The 22,513-nt window shown below is 40.1% G+C and overlaps 1 protein-coding gene across 2 annotated transcripts in view; it reads left to right on the forward strand.

Moving 5' to 3' along the window:
- TPGS2 (tubulin polyglutamylase complex subunit 2) overlaps nucleotides 1-22,513 on the forward strand; it is a 64,523-nt gene that overhangs the window by 11,297 nt on the left and 30,713 nt on the right. For both annotated transcript variants that reach the window (XM_019986898.2, XM_019986899.2), the window contains exon 2: nucleotides 7,831-7,910. In XM_019986898.2, coding sequence (XP_019842457.1) covers nucleotides 7,831-7,910 — 80 coding nt within the window. The remainder of the gene's footprint in view (nucleotides 1-7,830; nucleotides 7,911-22,513) is intronic.

The following is a 22,513-nucleotide window of genomic DNA, read 5'->3' on the forward strand; positions in this document are numbered from 1 at the left end:
CTAAACTGAACTGAACTGAACTGAAGGCATAAATGAATAAATTACGTAAGTGCATGACTTATACTACAACACACTATGTAAAGAAATTAAAAAACATCTAAACAAACTGGAAGACATGTTTATGGTTTGGAAGTCTTAATATTATTAGAATCCTATACTCTGAAAATTGACTAAATTTACAATCCCCAAAACGTCAACTGCTTCTCTCTCAGATACTGACAAATAACCCAGTCCTAAAATTAATATGAAAATGGAGACCCAGAATAGCCAAAACAAAGTTGGAAAAGAAGTACAAAATTTAGAGGACTTAAACTTCTCCATTTGAAAGTTCACTACACTTGGGATAATGAAAATGTTCTGCAGATGAATAGTGGTGATAATTATACAACAATGTCAAGTGTACTTAACTGTACACTTTAAAATAGTTAATATGGCAGATTTTTATGTATAAGTACAATAAATTTGCTTCAAATCTACAGTAGTTTTCACTGGGGCGGTGCTATAAAGATAGAAGTATAGATCAGTGGAATAGGATTCAGACTCCTGAACTAAACCATCACATTTATGGCCCAGCGATTTTCAACAGAGATATCTAAATAATGAGGGGAAAAGTCTTTTCAACATATTTTGTGGCAACTGGATAGCCACATGCAAAAGAGTGAAATTGGACCCCAACCTCAATTCAGATACAAAAATTAACTCAAAATGGATCTTAGATATAAATGTATGTGCTAAAACATAGGCCTTAAGTTGGTTTTTTAATGACTTTGGATTAGGCAGTAGATTCTTAGATCTAACACCAAAAGTACAAGAAACAGAAGAAAAAAAATAGCTAAATCATACTTCATCAATATTAAAAATGCTTGTGCTTTTAAAGATACCATCAAGAAAGTGAAAAGACTCCACAGAAAAGGAGAGACTGCAAATCACATATGTGAAAAGAGATTTATGGGTGAAATCTATCAAGAACTCATATGACTCTACAAAAACATCAAATAATCCAATCCAGATACCACTTCACACCCTCTAGGATGCCTGCTTAAAAACTAAATAAATAAACGTAAGTCTTGGCAAGGAATTGGAGAAACTGGAATATTCACTCACTACAGGTGGGAATGCAAAATGGCACTGCCACTTTGGAAAGCAGTTTGACACTTCCTCATAAAGCTAAACATTGTTCCCTATGACCCAGCAATTTCACTTCTGGATATATACCCAAGAGAAATGAAAACACTTACATGCAAAAACATGTACACAAATATTCTTAAAAGCATTATTTATAATAAAGTACAAACAGTCCATATGTCCATCAGCTGATGAATGGATTGAAAAATGTGGTATGTCCACACAATAGGAAATGTTGGCAAATGAAATACAGTACTGATCCATGCTACAATATAGATTAACCTTGAAAACTAATTGAAAGGAGAGTTACAAAGGCCATGTGTTTTATGATTTCACTTATATGATCTATATGTACAGATGTAAAGTAAATTGCCAGAATGCTGGGAGTGGGGAATGGAAAATGGTACAAGGTTACTTTTTCATGAAAGGATTTACAACTCTGTGAATATACTAAAAATCACTGAAGTATACATTTCAGTGGGGTGAACACTTTATGGTGTGGAATTATATCTCAATAAGGCTTTTTTTTTTTTTTAAATAAAAAGGAATCCCAAAAAATGGCCCTCCAAGATTTCCTGAAGTATAACACCTGTGATTTGTTGTGTGAATTGGCAAAAAGGGAGATTATCCTTAACTACATGAGCACTTTACAACAAGCTGTTAACAGAAGAGGAAGTCAAAGAGATTTGAAGCATGGAAAAGATTTGTTATGCTGTTGTTGGCTTGAAGATGGATAAGAACACATGATAAAGTATATCATAATGGCCGCTGAAAGTGCCCCCAGCTGACAGCAGGCAAGGACTGAAGACTTCATTCCTACCACCACAAGCAGTTGAGTTCTGCCAGTAACAGGAATGGAAGATGACCTGGAGCACCCAATGCGAATAGATCAGCTGACACTTGAGCAGTCGGTTTGCCTGGATGTATAGAAATATAGATCAATTATTTCAGCCTCAGCAGAGAAACCAGTCATGCTGTGCCAGATTTACGAGATACAGAACTGTGATCTGGGTGCTGTTTAAAGTTGCTAATTTGTGGTAGTTTCTCATGAAGCAATAGAAAGCAGTCCATTCCCCCAAATATTTTAAAGAAAAGAGCAAACGATACACATTTCAAAAAGAAACATAACAAGTGTAATATGATACATGTAATTACAAAATATAATGATAAGGCTGAGACCAAACGTAACCCTCGTAACAATAAATATGAATGAGCTTAAATCACCTAGTAATAGAAAAAGATTTTAAATCTGGCTCACAAAACCCAACTATTTGCTATTTCCCAAAACATAACTAAAGCAAAAAAATTAAAACATATTTAAAATGAAGAGATAGATACATGTTTCTGGTGTCTCACAACTGTCCACAAGTCTCAGTGATTCATTAGAAGAACTCACAAGACTCAGACAGGACTCCCAGCTATAGTTTATTATATCAATCAGTTGGACCCTGGAAATCTGACCTTTAACATATCAGGTGGTATCCAGAGGAAGCCGTGTATCAGCTTCTGAAGTTTTCCCACAGGTGAGTGGTCACATAGAGTACACTCCTTCCTCAAGTGGTGAAATGCTACAATATGTGTGCAGTGTTTCTGCCCAGGGAAGCTGGCCTAAGACCCAAATTCTAGGGGTTTTATTGGGGGCCACTCATGTAGGCAAAACAATCAGCCTTTTGTTGTTACCAACCCTTTTGCGTTGGGCACCAAAAAGGGTCTTCCTGCCCAGTATCATTAGAGCCAGTAGGATGAGACCAAGTTTGGTCAGAAGCAAAGGCAAGTTTTATTTGATCAAAGAATGGAAAGAAGCCAGCTCACACTCTAGAGTATAACTCAGCCAGGGGTGGGGCTGCTTTGTAGGGTTCTTGTTGGGGAGGGTGAGTGGAGTACTCACCAGGCTGCACCACTTTGCTGTTTAGATCTCAGTGCTGGTTGCACACTCTCTGTGGAGGTCTAAAGTCCATGGGGCCCTGGAAGAGTCCAACGCGCCTTAGCAACTTGGAGACTCAGACACAGTAACCAAACAACAAACTACTTCAAAAGTGGCAATTGAGTTTTTTTGGACTCTTTGTATCTTCTGTTTAGAATTTGCCCCAACTGCACAGTTTGATAAGGGATAACCTAGATAGCATATTAAAAAGCAGAGACATTACTTTGCCAACAAAGGTCCATCTAGTCAAGGCTATGGTTTTTCCAGTAGTCATGTATGGATGTGAGAGTTGGACTGTGAAGAAAGCTGAGCACTGAAGAGTTGATGCTTGTGAACTGTGGTGTTGGAGAAGACTCTTGAGAGTCCCTCGGACTGCAAGGAGATCCAACCAGTCCATTCTAAAGGAGATCAGCCCTGGGTGTTCCTTGGAAGAAATGATGCTAAAACTGAAACTCCAGTATTTTGGCCACCTCATGCGAAGAGTTAACTCATTGGAAAAGACCCTGATGCTGGGAGGGATTGGGGGCAGGAGGAGAAGGGGACGACAGAGGATGAGATGGCTGGATGGCATCACCGACTCAATGGATGTGAGTTTGAGTGAACTCCGGGAGATGGTGATGGACAGGGAGGCCTGGCGTGCTGCGATTCATGGGGTCGCAAAGAGTCAGACACGACTGAGCGACTGAACTGAACTGAACTGAATGATTATATAATAACTGCATCTTGCTCAAGGACATTTTTCTTCTTCTTAACAAGAACCTTCTGACTAATCTTACCTTAATATGTATGTTGTGAGAGTGGATCTGGTAAGACCTTTCTATTGTTAGTTCTAATCTTGTTCATTTAAAATGTATGTTGTGGGAATGGTTCTGATAAAAGTATATAAGGCCTTGATAAGAGTAGCAAGTGAACCCCTCTCTCCCCCTTCTGATGTCTATGTCAGAAGCTTTTTCTGTCCTTTTTCACTATATAATAAAACTTCTGCCACACAAAAGCTTTGAATGATCAAGCCTGGTACCTGATCCCTGAAGCTAAATCTTCTTTGGAGATCACAAATCCAGCATCATTCACTGTTAGCTATCATCTTGGGGGCTCTGCAGATGACACCACCCTTATGGCAGAAAGCAGAGAGGAACTAAAATGCCTCTTGATGAAAGTGAAAGAGGAGAGTGAAAAAGCTAGATTAAAACTCAACATTCAAAAAACTAAAATCATGGCATCTAGTCCCATCACTTCATGACAAATAGATGGGGAAACAGTGACAGACTATTTTCCTGGGCTCCAAAATCACTGCAGATGGTGACTGCAGCCTTGAAATTAAAAGACACTTGCTCCTTGGAAGAAAAGCTATGACAAACCTAGACAGCATATTAAATAGCAGAGACATTACTTTACTGACAAAGGTGTGTATAGTCAAAGCTGTGGTTTTTCCAGTAGTCATATGTGGATGTGAGAGTTGGACCAAAAAGAAAGCTGAGTGCCGAAGAATTGATGCTTTTGAACAATGGTGTTGGATAAGACTCTTGAGAGTCCCTTGGACAGCAAGGAGATCAAACCAGTCAATCCTAAAGGAAATCATTCCTGAATATTCATTGGTAGGACTGATGCTGAAGCTGAAGCTGCAGTACTTTGGCCACCTGATGCAAGGAACTGACTCATTGGAAAAGACCCTGATGCTTGGAAAGAATGAAGGCAGGAGGAGAAGGGAATGACAGAGGATGAGATGGTTGGATGGCATCACTGACTCAATGAACATGAGTTTGAGCAAGCTCCAGAAGTTGGTGATGGACAGGAAAGCAAAGAGTCAGACACAACTGAGCATCTGAACTGAGTCAGATACTACTTCTCATGTCACATTAATAATAAACCATACACAACTTGTTATTGCTATTATTTCTAAATATACTCATGATTTTTTGGTTATCTGTGTTATGATGATTTATAATAAATATATATATTTAGACTTTGTCACTATTTCAGGCACAGAGTTCCTAAAACCCCTGAAATTTCCTAAGTGATAAAAGAAGGTGCCTTTTGTTAATGAGGTGACTGGAAAGCCCTTGGGTAACCTAAAGATGGGTCCAGTTCCCAAGGGAACCAACCAGGATTAACGGGTTGGAACTTTCACTCCTCCACCTGATTTACATGGAGGGGAGAGAGTCTGGAGGTTGAGTCATTTGCCAATGGCCAGTTATTTAGTCAAGCATGCCTGTGCAATGAAGCCTCCATAAAAAACCAAAAGAGTGCAGGGAGTTTCCAGTCTGGTTAACCAGACGCTTCCTCATGCCACTGTGCCAGGCCCCAAACTCAGCAAGGACAGAAGCCCCTTTGTTCAGGACCCAGCCCTACACATCTTATCTCCCTGTTGATCTGTAATATCCTTTAAAATAAACCAGTATTCCAGTGAGTAAATGGGTTTCCTGAATTCTGTGAGCCCCTGTATCAAACTCATCAAACCCAAGGGAAGGATCATAGGAACTCCTAATTTATAGCCAGTCCATCAGAAGCACAGATAACAACCTGGACCTGCAGTTAGCATCCGAAGTAAGGGCAGGCTTGTGGGAATGAGCTCTTGTGGGATCTGAGGCTTTCTCCTGGTAGAGTCAGAATTGAGTTGAATTGTAGAACACTCAGCTGGTGTCTGAGAATTACTTGGTGGTGTGAAGAAAACTTTCCCTCATGTTGGAATTAACTACTAAGAGAAAACAGTAGGCTTGGTACCTGCACCTGTGGTCAGAGATTTAGTTCTGTGAAATAATTAATGTAATATATCTGAACCTGTTTCCTTATCTTTAAAATAATGATGCCTGCTCCACATGATTGTTGAGTCAGTGAGATAACTCATATCAGTCCCCAGAAATACAGCATTATACAAATGGAATTTACTGTGTGGCCCTGTCTTCTTCACCCCCAGTATTTCCTCCTTATCAGTGCTGAAGTATTGGATAGCAGACTCTCTGCAGTGGGCACTTCCTAAGCAACTTGTTATATGAAAGTTTTTAAAGTCAGCATGTTGAACAGTTGTCCTATCCTGGAGATCTACAAAGATTAAAAATGATATGTTGTCATCTGTGCTACATTACAGCAGTTCTGTCTGAGCCTGTAGCCCTTCCACACAGGTCTGTTACAAGCTGAAGAATGGTGTGTTTGTGTCTCTCTCAGCCTACTTACTGATAGTGTTGCTGTTGGCTAGGAATACCTGAGGCACTCACCTAGGCTATACTACTTGGATGAGCCCCACAGAGATTTCCCACATTGAAGCTGATGTTGTGGTTGGACCAAACATTGTGGCTTTTGTTATGACTGAAGATATACCTCAGCAGCAACCATCGGGGAACCTTGAAAAAACATTTTTTTTTAATTATACACAGGTTCTGGAGGGTACATGGTATGCCCACAGCCACACAGCCAGATAGCTGGGAGTGAGTGAGCAGACCTGGGTCTTTGCTTTTATTAGAGCCCCAGAATTGTGTGTCTAGGGTTTTGCAGGTTTACACTTTATTGGTGGACTTAAAACTTAAGAGGGGAAATTAGGACATCTGAAAGGAAAAGGTGGCTCATTCAAGTAGTCAGTTATCCAGGTTACCCAGGGCTTTCTAAAAGGGGAACTTTGTGAGTTGGGGGTGGCCTCATTCCTCATCTAGTTGTTTAGTTAGTATCTGTATCATACAACTGGCAATTTGTTTATTCAAGATGGATGTATTTGAAATGGATGCCTCAGCAAAACTTAATGTTAGGTACTTACATTATGTGTTTGTCCTCTTGTAGCCCTAGGCATTAGATTGCACTGTGAGTATAGTCAGATGACATCCCTATGTAACCAGCTGTGTTGTGGGCCAAGAATTCTGTATTCTTCGGTCTTAACTGCAGGTGGAGTAGTGGGTTGCCAAGACTAATTAAAGCTAGACTCTGCATTTGTGTAGGATAATTGCTTTAATGGGCTATGCCAGGGGGCATGTAATGACTTTTGAACATATTCTTCATTTTTCAACTAGACCCATACTTGGAGTCAGAGGATTGGCTTTGTGGTTTAACCTCTCAACCTCGGTGTCCTTGCTGTAAAGTTGAATAATGGCATTTATTATCTACTGTCTTAGTTTTGGTGAGCAGTGCCAAATGAGACTACCCTTAAAGGGATAAAACAGTGTCTTCCATCCTAACCAGTCAGGGGCATAGCAAGGACTCACCCCAGGTCAAATGGCTTGAAGCTCACTGGTTTTCTACCACAGTACCATGCTTCCCAACACATTAGAAAGAACCTTGAACAGAAGGCAGAAGAAAAATTGTGTATATGGTACTTTTCACTTTTCCAAAGTATCTTCATTTCCGTTTCCTCTTCTGTTTCTTCATTCCTGTTTTTGCTTCACTTATTGAGGAAAGTATTACTGTAATTCTTGTCTTACTGAATGCAGAAGGAAGTGAACACTCATCTGAGGTCACACAGCTGGTGAATGCACAAATCATGACTAGGACGGTGGAGTCCCGATTTCTCAGCTAGTGTATCGGGCTGTTGCTGCATCCCAAGATTTGACTCTTCTGAAAACCTGAGGAAAACTTTGCTATGTGGAAAGGATACTGGCATAATTATCACTAGAAGACTACATGGTCTTAGCTTATGGGACTGACTGCTTTTGAGGGACCAGCTGCTTTTATTACAGGGGTAACAAATGCTCCTTAGAGGGATCTGGTATTCCTAGAGCAGACTTCAACAGTTCATCAACCTTTCTGGTAGAAATATGTGAGAATGGACCAACTACTCTACTCTCTGCTTCCTCTTCCAGAATCATCCCCAGGTGTGACAGAGGTGACCATCATAGAAAAGCCACCTGCTGAACGTCATATGATTTCTTCATGGGAACAAGTAAGTGTCAACCTGTTGAATCCTCACCTCCCAACAAAGAGTGGTCAACTTAAATGTCCCTGAGAAGGAAAGACTGGACAGGAAACTTTTTCTTATCTCAGGCCACAGCCTTCAAGTTAGAGTTCATCTTTCTCTCTGTTTCTGTTCAGGGCTTTTAACGCTCCCTTGCATTCCATACCATCTCCCCAACACAGAGCATCTCCTCTGAGCCCGTCTTAAAGAGGCAGTGGAACATTTGAAGTTGTATATATACACGGCAAAGCTGAAAATCCAGCAAGGAAAGAAGGAATTAAATATTCATAAGCATGCTGGGCAGAACGTGGTTAAGTGTTGCAGAGAAGTACTAACCAGATTAATAGCGAATGCTTTCCAACCCTCCTCTAAACTTTCATTCATTCGTTTATTCAGTAAAAGATTTAACCTCCTAAAATGGGCCAGGCATTGTGCTTGATGTTGAGTCCTAGAGATTCAAGGGTAATCAATAAAGAACACAGTTTCCTACCTCTTGATCTTGTCTGAGACATAGTATAAGTCATCCCAAGTATAATTACAAAGCAGATCAAGCTCTGTGAAATAAAGGTTAAGGGAGCATTGTCAGGAGGCCTGACCTAGTCTGGAGGTTGCAGAATATTTTTCCCAAAGAAGTTATGAGAAGTTTTTAACCAGATAGATGAGATATGTGAAGAAGATGCTTTGAGCCTGTATGAAGGCTTCAAGATAGGAAGGATTACATTTTTGAGAGCATAAAGAGGGTCCATGTGGCTAGAGCACAGGAGAATGAGGGAGAGAGATAGACAAGGACCAGGACATGCAGGGCTTCTCAGATCATTAGGATTTTGTTCTTTACATTTACCAAGGGAAGCCACTGAAATGTTTTAAATAGAGAAGTCATATTTCTGTTTTGGAAAATAACTGTGGCTGAGTAGCAAGCAGCAAATGGATCTGACTAGGGAGCACAAGGTCACCTTGTCACTGAGTGAGTGCTGCTGCTATATCAGGTAAATTATTTCATTTAATCCTCATAATAACCCTGGCAAGATCAGTGTCCATATCTCTGTGTTATAAATGAAAAATCTGAGGGTCAGAGAGGTCAAAGAATTTGTCCTGGGCCACATAGCTACCAAGTAGCAGAGCCTATATTGTCTGCCTCTAAGCACATGCCCTTTCTGCTCTACCAGACTACCCCTCCTATGGAAGGAAACACTATGTCAGCCTTGCCCTCGCCAGCCAAGCAGCCCCCAGGAATGTGGGCATGGTCAGTCCCTGCGAAGAGCTCCCACCCTCCCAGGGCTGAGCAGTGGCTTCACTGGCATATCAGTAGTTGCTATTAAGGTTTCTCTCCATGACCTCTGCTCAGCAGCACCTCAGCTCTTAGCATGGACTCACTCAGCTTCCACTCCCATTTTTACTCACATTACCTAAGAGAAAATGAAATTCCAGAGCAACGTCTACTGTTAAGCTCTTACTAGCTGATTGTGCTGGCACAGCTGTGGCTCTGCCAGCCAGGCCTGTAGACTTTGTGGATTACATCCCTTCTTATTCTTAAAAGGTTTGAGTCAGGCCTTTAGGGAAAACTGCCTTGGGACTCTGTAAGAATGAGAACTTCAAGTTTTTCTGTCTGCTGAAGAGGAGATTCCTAGCTTAGAAACCCAGGTTCATAGGTCAGGATGGGAGGATGAGAGGACAGGAATGCATTTTCTGGGGTGGAACACCATTAAAGCTGTGTCATTATGTCACTTATTTATTGAGGTAGTTTTTGAGGCATTGTCTTCCTGTGTCTTATACTGGATATTTCCCAGAATTCTCTAAGATGACTTGGTGCATTTGTTCCAGTTTTACCTATGATATCATGGTTTATTCATTTGTAGCATGCCTTCCATGACTGCTTTTTATATCTAGTGACACTGGGAACTAATCTGCCTCCTGGAAAATGCAACTTTTGGGGGTTCCCACTTAGCTTAGACTGATATTGAGGAAAATACAGTTGTAGAGCTGGATAAATAGCCATCAGCAGACTGGAAGAATTAAAGGATATGCACGAGAGAAATAGATTTTTAACTAACTGAGATAGCCAATAGAACATTTTCTTCAGACATATTGAGTTGGGGGAAGTTTTGCAGTAATTGCAGCATACAGGCTCAGTAGTTGTGGTTCACAGGCCCAGTAGCTCTGAGGCATGTGGAATCTTCCCAGACCAAGGGTTGAACCTATGTCCTGTGCATTGGCAGGCAGATTCTTAACTCCCGGACCACCACGGAAGTCCCTGGGTTTTTTGTTGTCATTGTAGTTATTGAGTTGTGTGAGCTCTTTGTATACTTTGGAAATTAAGCCCTTGTTAGTCGCAGCATTTGCAAATATTTGCTCCCAGTTTGTACCTAAGTTGTCTTTTCCTTTTTTTTTTTTTTTAAATTTTATTTTATTTTTAAACTTTACAATATTGTATTGGTTTTGCCAAATATTGAAATGAATCCACCACAGGTATACATGTAATACACCACATTAACAAATTGAAAAATAAAAACCATATGATTATCTCAATAGATGCAGAGAAAGCCTTTGACAAAATTGAACATCTATTTATGATAAAAACTCTCCAGAAAGCAGGAATAGAAGGAACATACCTCAACATAATAAAAGCTATATATGACAAACCCACAGCAAACATTATCCTCAATGGGGAAAAATTGAAAGCATTTCCTCTAAAGTCAGGAACAAGACAAGGGTGCCCACTTTCACCATTACTATTCAACATAGTTCTGGAAGTTTTGGCCACAGCAATCAGAGCAGAAAAAGAAATAAAAGGAATCCAAATTTGAAAAGAAGAAGTAAAACTCTCACTATTTGCAGATGACATGATCCTCTACATAGAAAACCCTAAAGACTCCACCAGAAAATTACTAGAACTAATCAATGATTATAGTAAAGTTGCAGGATATAAAATCAACACACAGAAATCCCTTACATTCCTATACACTAATAATGAGAAAACAGAAAGAGAAATTAAGGAAACAATTCCATTCACCATTGCAACGGAAAGAATAAAATACTTAGGAATATATCTACCTAAAGAAACTAAAGACCTATATATAGAAAACTATAAAACACTGGTGAAAGAAATCAAAGAGGACACTAATAGATGGAGAAATATACCATGTTCATGGATTGGAAGAATCAATATAATGAAAATGAGTATACTACCCAAAGCAATTTATAGATTCAATGAAATCCCTATCAAGCTACCAATGGTATTCTTCACAGAGCTAGAACAAATAATTTCACAATTTGTATGGAAATACAAAAAACCTCGATTAGCCAAAGCTGTCTTGAGAAAGAAGAATGGAAGTGGAGGAATCAACCTACCTGACTTCAGGCTCTACTACAAAGCCACAGTCATCAAGACAGTATGGTACTGGCACAAAGACAGAAATATAGATCAATGGAACAAAACAGAAAGCCCAGAGATTAATCCACGCACATATGGACACCCTATCTTTGACAAAGGAGGCAAGAATATACAATGGATTAAAGACAATCTCTTTAACAAGTGGTGCTGGGAAAACTGGTCAACCACTTGTAAAAGAATGAAACTAGAACACTTTCTAACATCATACACAAAAATAAACTCAAAATGGGTTAAAGATCTAAACGTAAGACCAGAAATTATAAAACTCCTAGAGGAGAACATAGGCAAAACACTCTCCGAGATACATCACAGCAGGATCCTCTATGATCCACCTCGCAGAATATTGGAAATAAAAGCAAAAATAAACAAATGGGACCTAATTAAACTTAAAAGCTTCTGCACAACAAAGGAAACTATTAGCAAGGTGAAAAGACAGCCTTCAGAATGGGAGAAAATAATAGCAAATGAAGCAACTGACAAACAACTAATCTCAAAAATATACAAGCAACTCCTACAGCTCAATTCCAGAAAAATAAATGACCCAATCAAAAAATGGGCCAAAGAATTAAATAGACATTTCTCCAAAGAAGACATACAGATGGCTAACAAACACATGAAAAGATGCTCAACATCACTCATTATCAGAGAAATGCAAATCAAAACCACTATGAGGTACCATTTCACGCCAGTCAGAATGGCTGCGATCCAAAAGTCTACAAGCAATAAATGCTGGAGAAGGTGTGGAGAAAAGGGAACCCTCTTACACTGTTGGTGGGAATGCAAACTAGTACAGCCACTATGGATAACAGTGTGGAGATTCCTTAAAAAACTGGAAACAGAACTGCCTTATGATCCAGCAATCCCACTGCTGGGCATACATACTGAGGAAACCAGAAGGGAAAGAGACACATGTACCCCAATGTTCATCGCAGCACTGTTTATAATAGCCAGGACATGGAAGCAACCTAGATGTCCATCAGCAGATGAATGGATAAGAAAGCTGTGGTACATATACACAATGGAGTATTACTCAGCCATTAAAAAGAATTCATTTGAATCAGTTCTAATGAGGTGGATGAAACTGGAGCCTATTATACAGAGTGAAGTAAGCCAGAAGGAAAAACACCAATACAGTATACTAACGCATATATATGGAATTTAGAAAGATGATAACAATAACCCTGTGTATGAGACAGCAAAAGAGACACTGATGTATGGAACAGTCTTATGGACTCTGTGGGAGAGGGAGAGGGTGGGAAGATTTGGGAGAATGGCATTGAAACATGTAAAATATCATGTATGAAATGAGATGCCAGTCCAGGTTCGATGCATGATACTGGATGCTTGGGGCTGGTGCACTGGGACGACCCAGAGGGATGGTATGGGGAGGGAGGAGGGAGGAGGGTTCAGGATGGGGAGCACATGTATACCTGTGATGGATTCATTTTGATATTTGGCAAAACTAATACAATTATGTAAAGTTTAAAAATAAAATTAAATTAAAAATAAATAAATAAATAAAATAAAATAAAAAAAGAAAGCTATGGTACGTATACACAATGGAGTATTACTCAGCCATTAAAAAGAATTCATTTGAATCAGTTCTAATGAGATGGATGAAACTGGAGCCTATTATACAGAGTGAAGTAAGCCAGAAAGAAAAACACCAATACAGTATACTAACACATATATATGGAATTTAGAAAGATGGTAACAATAACCCTGTATACGAGACAGCAAAAGAGACACTGATGTATAGAACAGTCTTTTGGACTCTGTGGGAGAGGGAGAGGGTGGGAAGATTTGGGAGAATGGCATTGAAACATGTATACTATCATGCATGAAACAAGTCGCCAGTCCAGGTTCGATGCACGATACTGGATGCTTGGGGAACACATGTCTTTTCCTTTTGTTTATAGTATTCTTTGCTATGCAAAAGCTTTAATTTTGATTAGGTCTTATTTGTTTATTTTTGCCTTGGGATACCTCAGAAAACATTGGTATGATTTATGTCAGAGAATGTTTTGCCCATATTCTCTTCTAGGAGTTTTGTGATGTCGTGTCTTATAGTTTTAAGTCAGTAACCCATTTTGAGTTATTTTTGTGTATGATCTGAGGGTGTCTCCTAACTTCACAGATTTACATGCAGCTGGTTGTTCCCCTTCTCCAACACCACTTGCTGAAGAGACTATCTTTCCCCATTTTATATTCTTGCCTCCTTTATCAAAGATTAATTATCTATAGGTGTGCGGTTCATTTCTGGGCTCTCTATTCTATTCCATTGATCCATATATCTGTCTGTTTTTATACCAGTCTCACACTGCTTTGATTACTATAGCTTTTTAGTATTGTCTGAAGCAAAGAAATAGAGGAAAACAACAGAATGGGAAAGACTAGAGATCTCTTCAAGAAAATTAGAGATACCAAGGGAACACCTCATGCAAAGATGGGCTCGATAAAGTACAGAAATGGTATGGACCTAACAAGCAGAAGATATTAAGAAGACATGACAAGAATACACAGAAGAACTTTACAAAAAAGATCTTCATGACCCAGATAATCACGACGGTGTGATCACTCACCTAGAGCCAGACATCCTGGAATGTGAAGTCAAGTGGGCCTTAGAAAGCATCACTACGAACAAAGCTAGTGGAGGTGATGGAATTCCAGTTGAGCTATTTCAAATCCTAAAATATGATGCTATGAAAGTGCTGCACTCAATATGCCAACAAATTTGGAAAAGTCAGCAGTGGCCACAGGACTGGAAAAGGTCAGTTTTCATTCCAATTCCAAAGAAAGGCAATGCCAAAGAATGCTCAAACTACCGCACAATTGCACTCATCTCACACGCTAGTAAAGTAATGCTCAAAATTCTCCAAGCCAGGCTTCAGCAATATGTGAACCGTGAACTTCCAGATGTTCAAGCTGGTTTTAGAAAAGGCAGAGGAACCAGAGATCAAATTGCCAACATCTGCTGGATCATGGACAAAGCAAGAGAGTTCCAGAAAAACATCTATTTCTGCTTTCTTGACTATTCCAAAGCCTTTGACTGTGTGGATCACAATAAACTGGAAAATTCTGAAAGAGATGGGAATACCAGACCACCTGATCTGCCTCTTGGGAAACCTGTGTGCAGGTCAGGAAGCAACAGTTAGAACTGGACATGGGACAACAGACTGGTTCCAAATAGGAAAAAGAGTACGTCAAGGCTGTATATTGTCACCCTGCTTGTTTAACTTATATGCAGAGTACATCATGAGAAACGCTGGGCTGGAAAAGGCACAAGCTGAAATCAAGGTTGCTGGGAGAAATATCAATAACCTCAGATATGCAGATGACACCACCCTTATGGCAGAAAGTGAAGAGGATCTCAAAAGCCTCTTGATGAAAGTGAAAGAGGAGAGTGAAAAACTTGGCTTAAAGCTCAACATTCAGAAAATGAAGATCATGGCATCCAATCCCATCACTTCATGGGAAATAGATGGAGAAACAGTGGAAACAGTAGCTGACTTTATTTTTCTGGGCTCCAAAATCACTGCAGATGGTAATTGCAGCCATGAAATTAAAAGACGCTTACTCCTTGGAAGGAAAGTTATGACCAACCTAGATAGTACGTTCAAAAGCAGAGACATTACTTTGCCAACAAAGGTCCATCTAGTCAAGGCTATGGTTTTTCCAGTGGTCATGTATGGATGTGAGAGTTGGACTGTGAAGAAAGCTGAGCACCAAAGAATTGATGCTTTTGAACTGTGGTGTTGGAGAAGACTCTTGAGAGTCCCTTGGACTGCAAGGAGGTCCTACCAGTCCATCCTAAAGGAGATCAGTCCTGGGTATTCATTGGAAGGACTGATGCTGAAGCTGAAACTCCAATACTTTGGCCACCTCATGTGAAGAGTTGACTCATTGGCAAAGACTCTGATGCTGGGAGGGATTGGGGGCAGGAGGAGAAGGGGACAACAGAGGATGAGATGGCTAGATGGCATCACCGACTCGATGGACATGAGTTTGAGTGAATTCCAGGAGTTGGTGATGGACAGGGAGGCCTGGCGTGCTGCGATTCATGGGGTTGCAAAGAGTTGGACATGACTGAGCGACTGAACTGAACTGAAGTCTAGAAAGGTTATGCCTCCTGCTTTGTTCTTTTTCCCTAGGATTGCTTTGGCAATTCTGAATCTTTTATGGTTCCATATAAATTTTAGAACTATTTGTTCTTGTTCTGTATAAAACGTTTTGGGTAATTTGATAGTGATCAGATTGGATATGTGGATTGCACTTGGGTAGTATAGCCATTCTAACCATTTTAATTCTTCTAAACCAAGAGCATGGGATAGCTTTCCAGTTTTTTGAATCATCTTCAGTTTCCTTCACTAATGTTTTATAGTTCTCAGCATATAAGTCTTTCACTTTGCTGATGAGGTTATACCTAAGTTGTTTTTTTTTTTTTTTTTCGGATGTGACTTTCAAAGGGACTGTTTACATTCCCTTCTCTGATATTTCATTGTCTGTTTAAAGAAATGCAACTGATTCCTGTGTCCTGCTACCTTGCTGAATTTATCAATTCCAGTCTTGTTTTGTGTGGTCTTTAGGGTTTTCTGTATATAGTATCATGCCATCTGCATATAATGACAATTTTATCCCTCCCTTACCAATTTGAAATGGGCTTCCCAGGTGGCAGTAGTGGTAAAGAACCCACCTGCCAGCACAAGATGTGAGAGATGCAGGTTCAATCCTTGGGTCAGGAAGATTCCCTGGAGGAAGGCACGGCAACCCACTCCAGTATTCTAGCCTGGAGAATCCCATGGACAGAGGAGCCAGGCAGGCTACAGTCCATGGAGTCGGACAGAGTCAGACATGACTGAAGTGACTTAGCAAGCACCAGTTTGAATTTTAATTCTTTTCCTTGTCTGATTGCTCTGGCTAGGACTTCCAATACTGTGTTGAATAGAAGTAGTGAGAATAGGAATCCTTGTCTTCTTCCTGAATTTAGTGGGAATGCTTTCCGGTTTTCACTGTTGAGTATCGTACTAGCTGTAGGTTTGTCGTAAATAGCTTTATTATGTTGAAATATATTCCCTCTGTACCCACTTTGGTAAGAATTTTTATCATAATTGGATATTTAGTTTCACTGAATGCTTTTTTTTATCTGTTGAGATGACTGTGTGGTTTTTGTCTTTCCTTTTGCTGTGTAGTGTATCACATTGATTCATTTGTGTATGGTGAACCGTCCTTGTATGATTTAATCCTTGGATGAACCCAGCTTTGTTGTGGTATATGATCTTTTTTATGTATTACTGGATCTGGTTTGCTAATATTTTGTTGAGAATTTTTGCATTTATATTCATCAAAGATATTGGCTTATAATTTTCTCTTCTTTTTGTACTGCCTTTGTCTGGTTTTGGTATCAGACGATGGTGACATCCTAGAATGTCTTTGGAGTGTTCCTACCTCTTCGATCTTTTGGCAGTTTGAGAATTATCTGTGTAAGTTCTTCCTCGCATGTTTGGTAAAATTTGCCCGTGAAACCATCTGGCCCTGGACTTTCTTGTAGGGAGTTTTTTGTTGTTGTTGTTAATTACAGATTCTATTTCACTTCTAGTGATTGGTCTGTTCAAATTACCTATTTCCTCTTGATTCAGTTTTGGTGGGCTATGTGTTTCTAGAAAGTTGTCCATTTCTTCTAGGTTGCCAAATTTGTTGACATATGGTGTTCATATAATTGACATATAATTGTTCTCTTATAGTTTTTTTTTTGTCTTTCTGATGTATCATTTCTTATTTTGACTATTTGAATCTTCTCTCTTTTCTTCTTGTGAGCCTGGCCAGATATTTGTCAGTTTTGTTTAAACTTTCAGAGAACCAGCTCTTTGGTTCTCTTTCTATTGATTTTTTTCTATTGTTTTTTAATCTCTATTTCCTCTCTGATATTTATTATTTCCTTCCTTCTGCCAACTTTAAGTTTTGTTTGTTCTTCTTTAACTAGTTCTTTTAGGTGGTGGATTAGGTTGTTTGAGATTTTTCTTGTTTCTTAAAGTCCTGTATTGATATGAAATTTCCTCTAAGAACTGCTTTTGCTGCATCCCATAGATTTTGTATAGTTTTTCATTGTCATTTGCTTCAAGGTATTTTAAAAAATTTCTTCTTTAATTGTTGACCTGTCAGTTTTTAAATAGCATATTGTTTAGTCTCCGCATAACTTTTTTTTTCTCATTTCTTTTTCTGTGGTTGAGTTCTGGTTTCATACCATTGTGGTTGAAAAGATACTTCAAATAATTTCTGTACTCTTAAATTTGTTGAACCTTCTTTTGTGCCCTAGGGTGTGATCAGTCCTAGAGAATGTTCCATGTGCACTTGAAAAGAATGTGTATTCTGCTTTTTTGAATGTAATGTCCTGGAAATATAAATTAAGTCTAACTGTTCTATTTTGTCATTTAGGATCTCTCTTACCTTGTTGACTTTCTGTCTCAAAGATCTGTCCATTGATGTGAGTGGGGTGTTAAAGTTCCATACTATTATTGTATTCCCATCAACTTCTCCCTTTACATCTGTTAGTATTTTTATGTATTTCAGTGCTTCTATATTGGGTGTTTGGGCACTAAAATTACTTCAGATGGTGACTATAGCCATGAAATTATACGATGATTGCTTCTTGGAAGGAAAGCTGTGACAAACCTAGATATTGTGTGACAAAACAAAGATCACTTTGCTGACAAAGGGCCATATAGTCAAGGCTACGGTCTTTGCAGTGGTCATGTACAGATGTGAGAGCTGGACAGTAAAGAAGGCAGAACACTGAGGAATTGATGCTTTCAAACTGTGGTGCTAGAGAAGACTCTTTCAGAGTCCCTTGGACAGCAAGGAGAGCAAAACAGTTAATCTTAAAGGAAATCAACCCTGAATGGTCTTTGGGAGGACTGATGGTGCTGAAGCTCCAATACTTTGGCCGCCTGAGGCAAACCCCTGATTCATTGGAAAAGACCCTGATGCTGCGAAGGATTGAAGGCAGAAGAAGAGGGTGACAGAGGATGAGATGGTTGGATGGCGTCACTGATTCATTGGACATGAACTTGGGCAAACTCTGGGAGATGGTGAGGGACAGAGAAGCCTGGTGTGCTGCAGTCTGGGGAGTCATGAAGAGTCGGACACAACTTGGCGACTGAGCAGCAGGATCATATTGGGTGTGCAAGGAGTCAGGCACGACTGAGCATGAGCATACAGTACATATGTTGGGTACACATATGTAAACGAGTATAATATCCGATCCTTGTATCAATCCTTTTATCTTAATGTAGTGTCTTTCTTTATCTTTCTTTGTAGCCTTTGATCTAAAGTCTATTTTACCTGATAGGAGTTTTATGACCCTCACTTTCTTGTAATTTCCATTTGCACGAAATGTCTTTTTTCTTCCCCTCACTTCAGTCTGTGTTTGTCCTTTGCCCTAAAGTGGGTCTCTTGTGGACAGCATATTGTAGTCCCTTGTTTTTTTTATTTAATATGCCATTCTCTGTGTCTTGACTGGAGCATTTAGCCTATTGACATTTAAGATAGTTATTGATAGATATGTTTTATTGCCATATTAAACCCTATTTTCATGTTTTTATATTTTATATTTATATTTTCTTGATTTTATATTTCTTTGTCCCCTTCTGTTTCTTCTTTTGTAGTTTTATGATTTTCTTTTGTTTTACATTTATGTTCTCTTCTCTTTGGTTTTTGTGAATGCATTGTATGTTTTTGCTTTGTAGTTACCCTGTTTTCAAGTTTGTTAAGTCTTTCTTGTACTTACTTGCCTTAAACTTATAGTCATATAGACTCAAACACATTCTTGGAAAAAAAAATCTACATTTTCTTACTCTTATTTCCCAAATTTTATGATTTTGATCCTCTTTTACATCTTCATATTCATCATTTTGCTGTTCATTGTGTTTATCACTTTCACAGAAATTTAATTTATTTTTTAAATCAGTGTACTGGCTTATTTAAGTGATTTATTCTTTCCTTAGATTCTTACTACTTTATTTAGAGAAAATCTTTTAATATTCCATTTAGGATAGGTTTAGTATTGCTATATTCTTTGAATTTTTGCTTATCTGAGAAATCCTTAATCTCTCTTTCTATTCTAAATGATAATCCTGTTGGGCAGAGGATTCTAGATTGCAGATTTTTCCCTTTCAGGACTTTAAATATATCTTGCCCCACTCCCTTTTGGCCTGCAGCTGTTTCTGTAGAGAAATCAGCTGGTAGCCTTATTGGGGTTCCCTTATAATTAACTCTTTGTTTTTCTCTTGCTGCCTTTAGAATTGTCCCTTTAACTTTGGCCATTTTTATTATGTCTTGGTGTAGGTCTGTTTGCATTTACCTTGTTTGGGACCCTCTATGCTTCTTGTACCTAGATATTGTTTCCTTCTTTATGTTTGGGATGTTTTCAGTCACAGTTTGTTCAAATACATTTTCAATCCCCTTTTCTTTATCTTCTCCTTCTGGGATTCCTATTATGTGTACATTGGCATGCTTCATATTATCCCATAGGTCTCTTACATTGCTTTCATTTTTTTAAAATTTGGCTTTCTGTCTGCTGTTCTGACTGGTTGATTTCCATTATTCTATCTCCCAGATCATTTATTCATTCTTATGCATTATTCATTCAGCTTTTCATTACCTTTAGCTCAGCTTTTGTCTGTGAGTGAATTTTCTAATTTTTCTTGGCTCCTCCTTATAGTTTCTAGTTTCCTTTTACAGTAATCTGCATTTCTCTCAATAGTCATTCTTAACTTCTTCAGTATTTTTATTATCTTCTTTTTGAACTCATTGTCTATTAGAATGATGAGGTCTGTTTCATTGCTTGTTCTTTCAGGAGAATTCTCTTGATATTTTATTCGAGAGTGGTCCTCTTCTTCATTTTGCTTATATTTCTCTTGATATATGAGTTTGCTGCTGCTAAGTTGCTTCAGTTGTGTCCAACTCTGTGCGACCCCATAGACAGCAGCCCACCAGGCTCCGCCGTCCCTGGGATTCTCCAGGCAAGAACACTGGAGTGGGTTGCCATTTCCTTCTCCAGTGTATGTGAGTTTAGGAGAAACAATTATCTGTTGTGGTCTTGGAGGGCTATTTTTATGGAGGAGCATCCCTATGTAGCCTGTGTAGGTTTAATATTTTTTGATGTGAGAGCTGTTTTTGGTGTTGATTCCTGTTGCCTCTTTCCTCAGTGTATGCTGGCCACTGTGTTGTGGCGGCCAGAGCCTGCCCTGTATATTGGTCAGGGCTTCCTCCTTGCTCTGTGGTTGTCGCTGCCCTGTTGGGAGCTGGGTCTGTTCTCTCGCTGTTGGAGTAGAAGCCCCCAGATCCATTTCTGAGCTTTGGTAGGCGGTAAATGGAATTGGAGCACTCGCACTGGGAGAAGAGCCAGAGCTGTTCCCCCGTGAGTGTGCTTTGTCGTGTCACCTGTCACCTGTTCTGCTGCCTTACAAAGTGCACTGTTGCTGGCACTGCCCTGGACCCCATCTCAACCTTGGGAATGCCAGCACCGACCCTGGTGCCCCCCAGGCATTGTTTCCACAGGACCACCAGCGCAAATCAACCAGGGTCAGGTCCCAGGACCACATTCATCACTCATCTGGAGCACAGCGGGAGCTACAAAGGCAGCTCAGACCCCCCTCCCCAAGTGCACATGCCCACAAAGCCCGTGACTGCCACACCCGTTCCAGCCATGGACACACCCAGTGTCTACTCTGAGGTCCTACCGGCACTGAATTTACAAAGCCAGTGGCAGAGGCATAAGATTGTGGCTTGCACAACCACAGGGTTAGATTTCAGCCCTACTTCCCAAGTTTCATGGCTTCTAAGGCTCAGCTATGGTTTTAGCCCCACCTCGGCAAGTGGGCAACCTGCTGGCATTTACTCCCACCACCCCCAAGATGGTGACTGGGCCACAAGAGCCTTTGGAGGCGGGAGCCCCTGAGGCAGCAGCTGGGAAGACATGTTCTCACAGGGCCCACAGCTGCGGGGCCAGTACACAGAGAAAGAGGCTATGATGTCAGCCTCGCCCCCTACTTAATGCTCCACATGACAGTGGTGCTTTGCTTCTGTTGCCCACCTGGGTTTCTTCTGTGAACACCCCCAGCTGCAGCTACACCCCCACGCTCCAGCCCTTTCAGGCTATCTCTGCACAGCCAACAGCCGTCCCCTTCCCGCATCCGTTCTCTACCCCCCAACTTCCAGTGCCAGCCCCACTCACACCAGCAGACCTGCATCTCAGGCTGGGACGCACAGGGCAGTGGTGCGGGCCCTCTGCAAGTCTTTCTCTGTGCTGCCTGGCGCAGCCTGATTGCTGGGTTCCCCTCTGAGCCTCTGAAGCTAGCTCTCTGTCCCAGCTCCTCTCCCTGCTGCTTAAGTGGCTTCATCCTGTGGGAACCTTTCCTCTTCCCCACCACACTCCCCCCACCAGGGGGTCAGGTCCCATCCTGCTCCCTCTCCTCTTTTCTTTTTTCTTACCCGGTTACACGGGGCTCTTTCATGTCCTCTCAGGGGTTTGAGGTCTTCTGGTAGTATTCAGCAGGGCTTCTGTGAGAACTGTTCCATTTGTAGATGTATTTTTGATGTACTTGTGGGAGGAGGTGAGTTCCACATGCTTTTACTCTGCTGTCTTGTTTGGAGTTAGTGTTATAGAAAGATTCATCCACTTCTAATATTTCATGATTCTTTGTTGCAAATGTAGGAAGAAAAGGTTAAAACTAAAGCCTAAATGGCTATCTATATCTGCTGCAATCTCCTAAAATTAGAAAAAAAAATGGACAAACCTCTTTTTATTTTAATGCATTTCACCATTTTTTTGTTGTTGTTCTTTAAACAACAGTTTCAATCTGCTTGGTTTTGTGCAGTTTCGTGATTCACGTTCCCTTTGCCTGCAAGCTGCCTTTTATAATGATGGAGTTAGTGAAATGTCTGCACCAAGCATTTCATCTTTTGCACACTGCGAAGGCGTCTGCCTCTTAATTCTCATAGCATCCCAGGGTCAGGAGAGTTCTGTTTTTAAACATTTCAGTGACATTTCATAGTTCCAGAGTATAGTACAATTCTTGATTGGTTAGACTTTTCGATTTCCAAATATAATTTAATTTATTAATGGTGAAACTATGGCCCAGGAGACCAAACGGTTTGGCAGAACATCATCCCCTCTCTTTTTAGCCTCACTTTTTCTACAGTC

This window comes from Bos indicus, chromosome 24 (assembly GCF_029378745.1).
Source record: "Bos indicus isolate NIAB-ARS_2022 breed Sahiwal x Tharparkar chromosome 24, NIAB-ARS_B.indTharparkar_mat_pri_1.0, whole genome shotgun sequence".
Lineage (NCBI taxonomy): Eukaryota > Metazoa > Chordata > Mammalia > Artiodactyla > Bovidae > Bos > Bos indicus.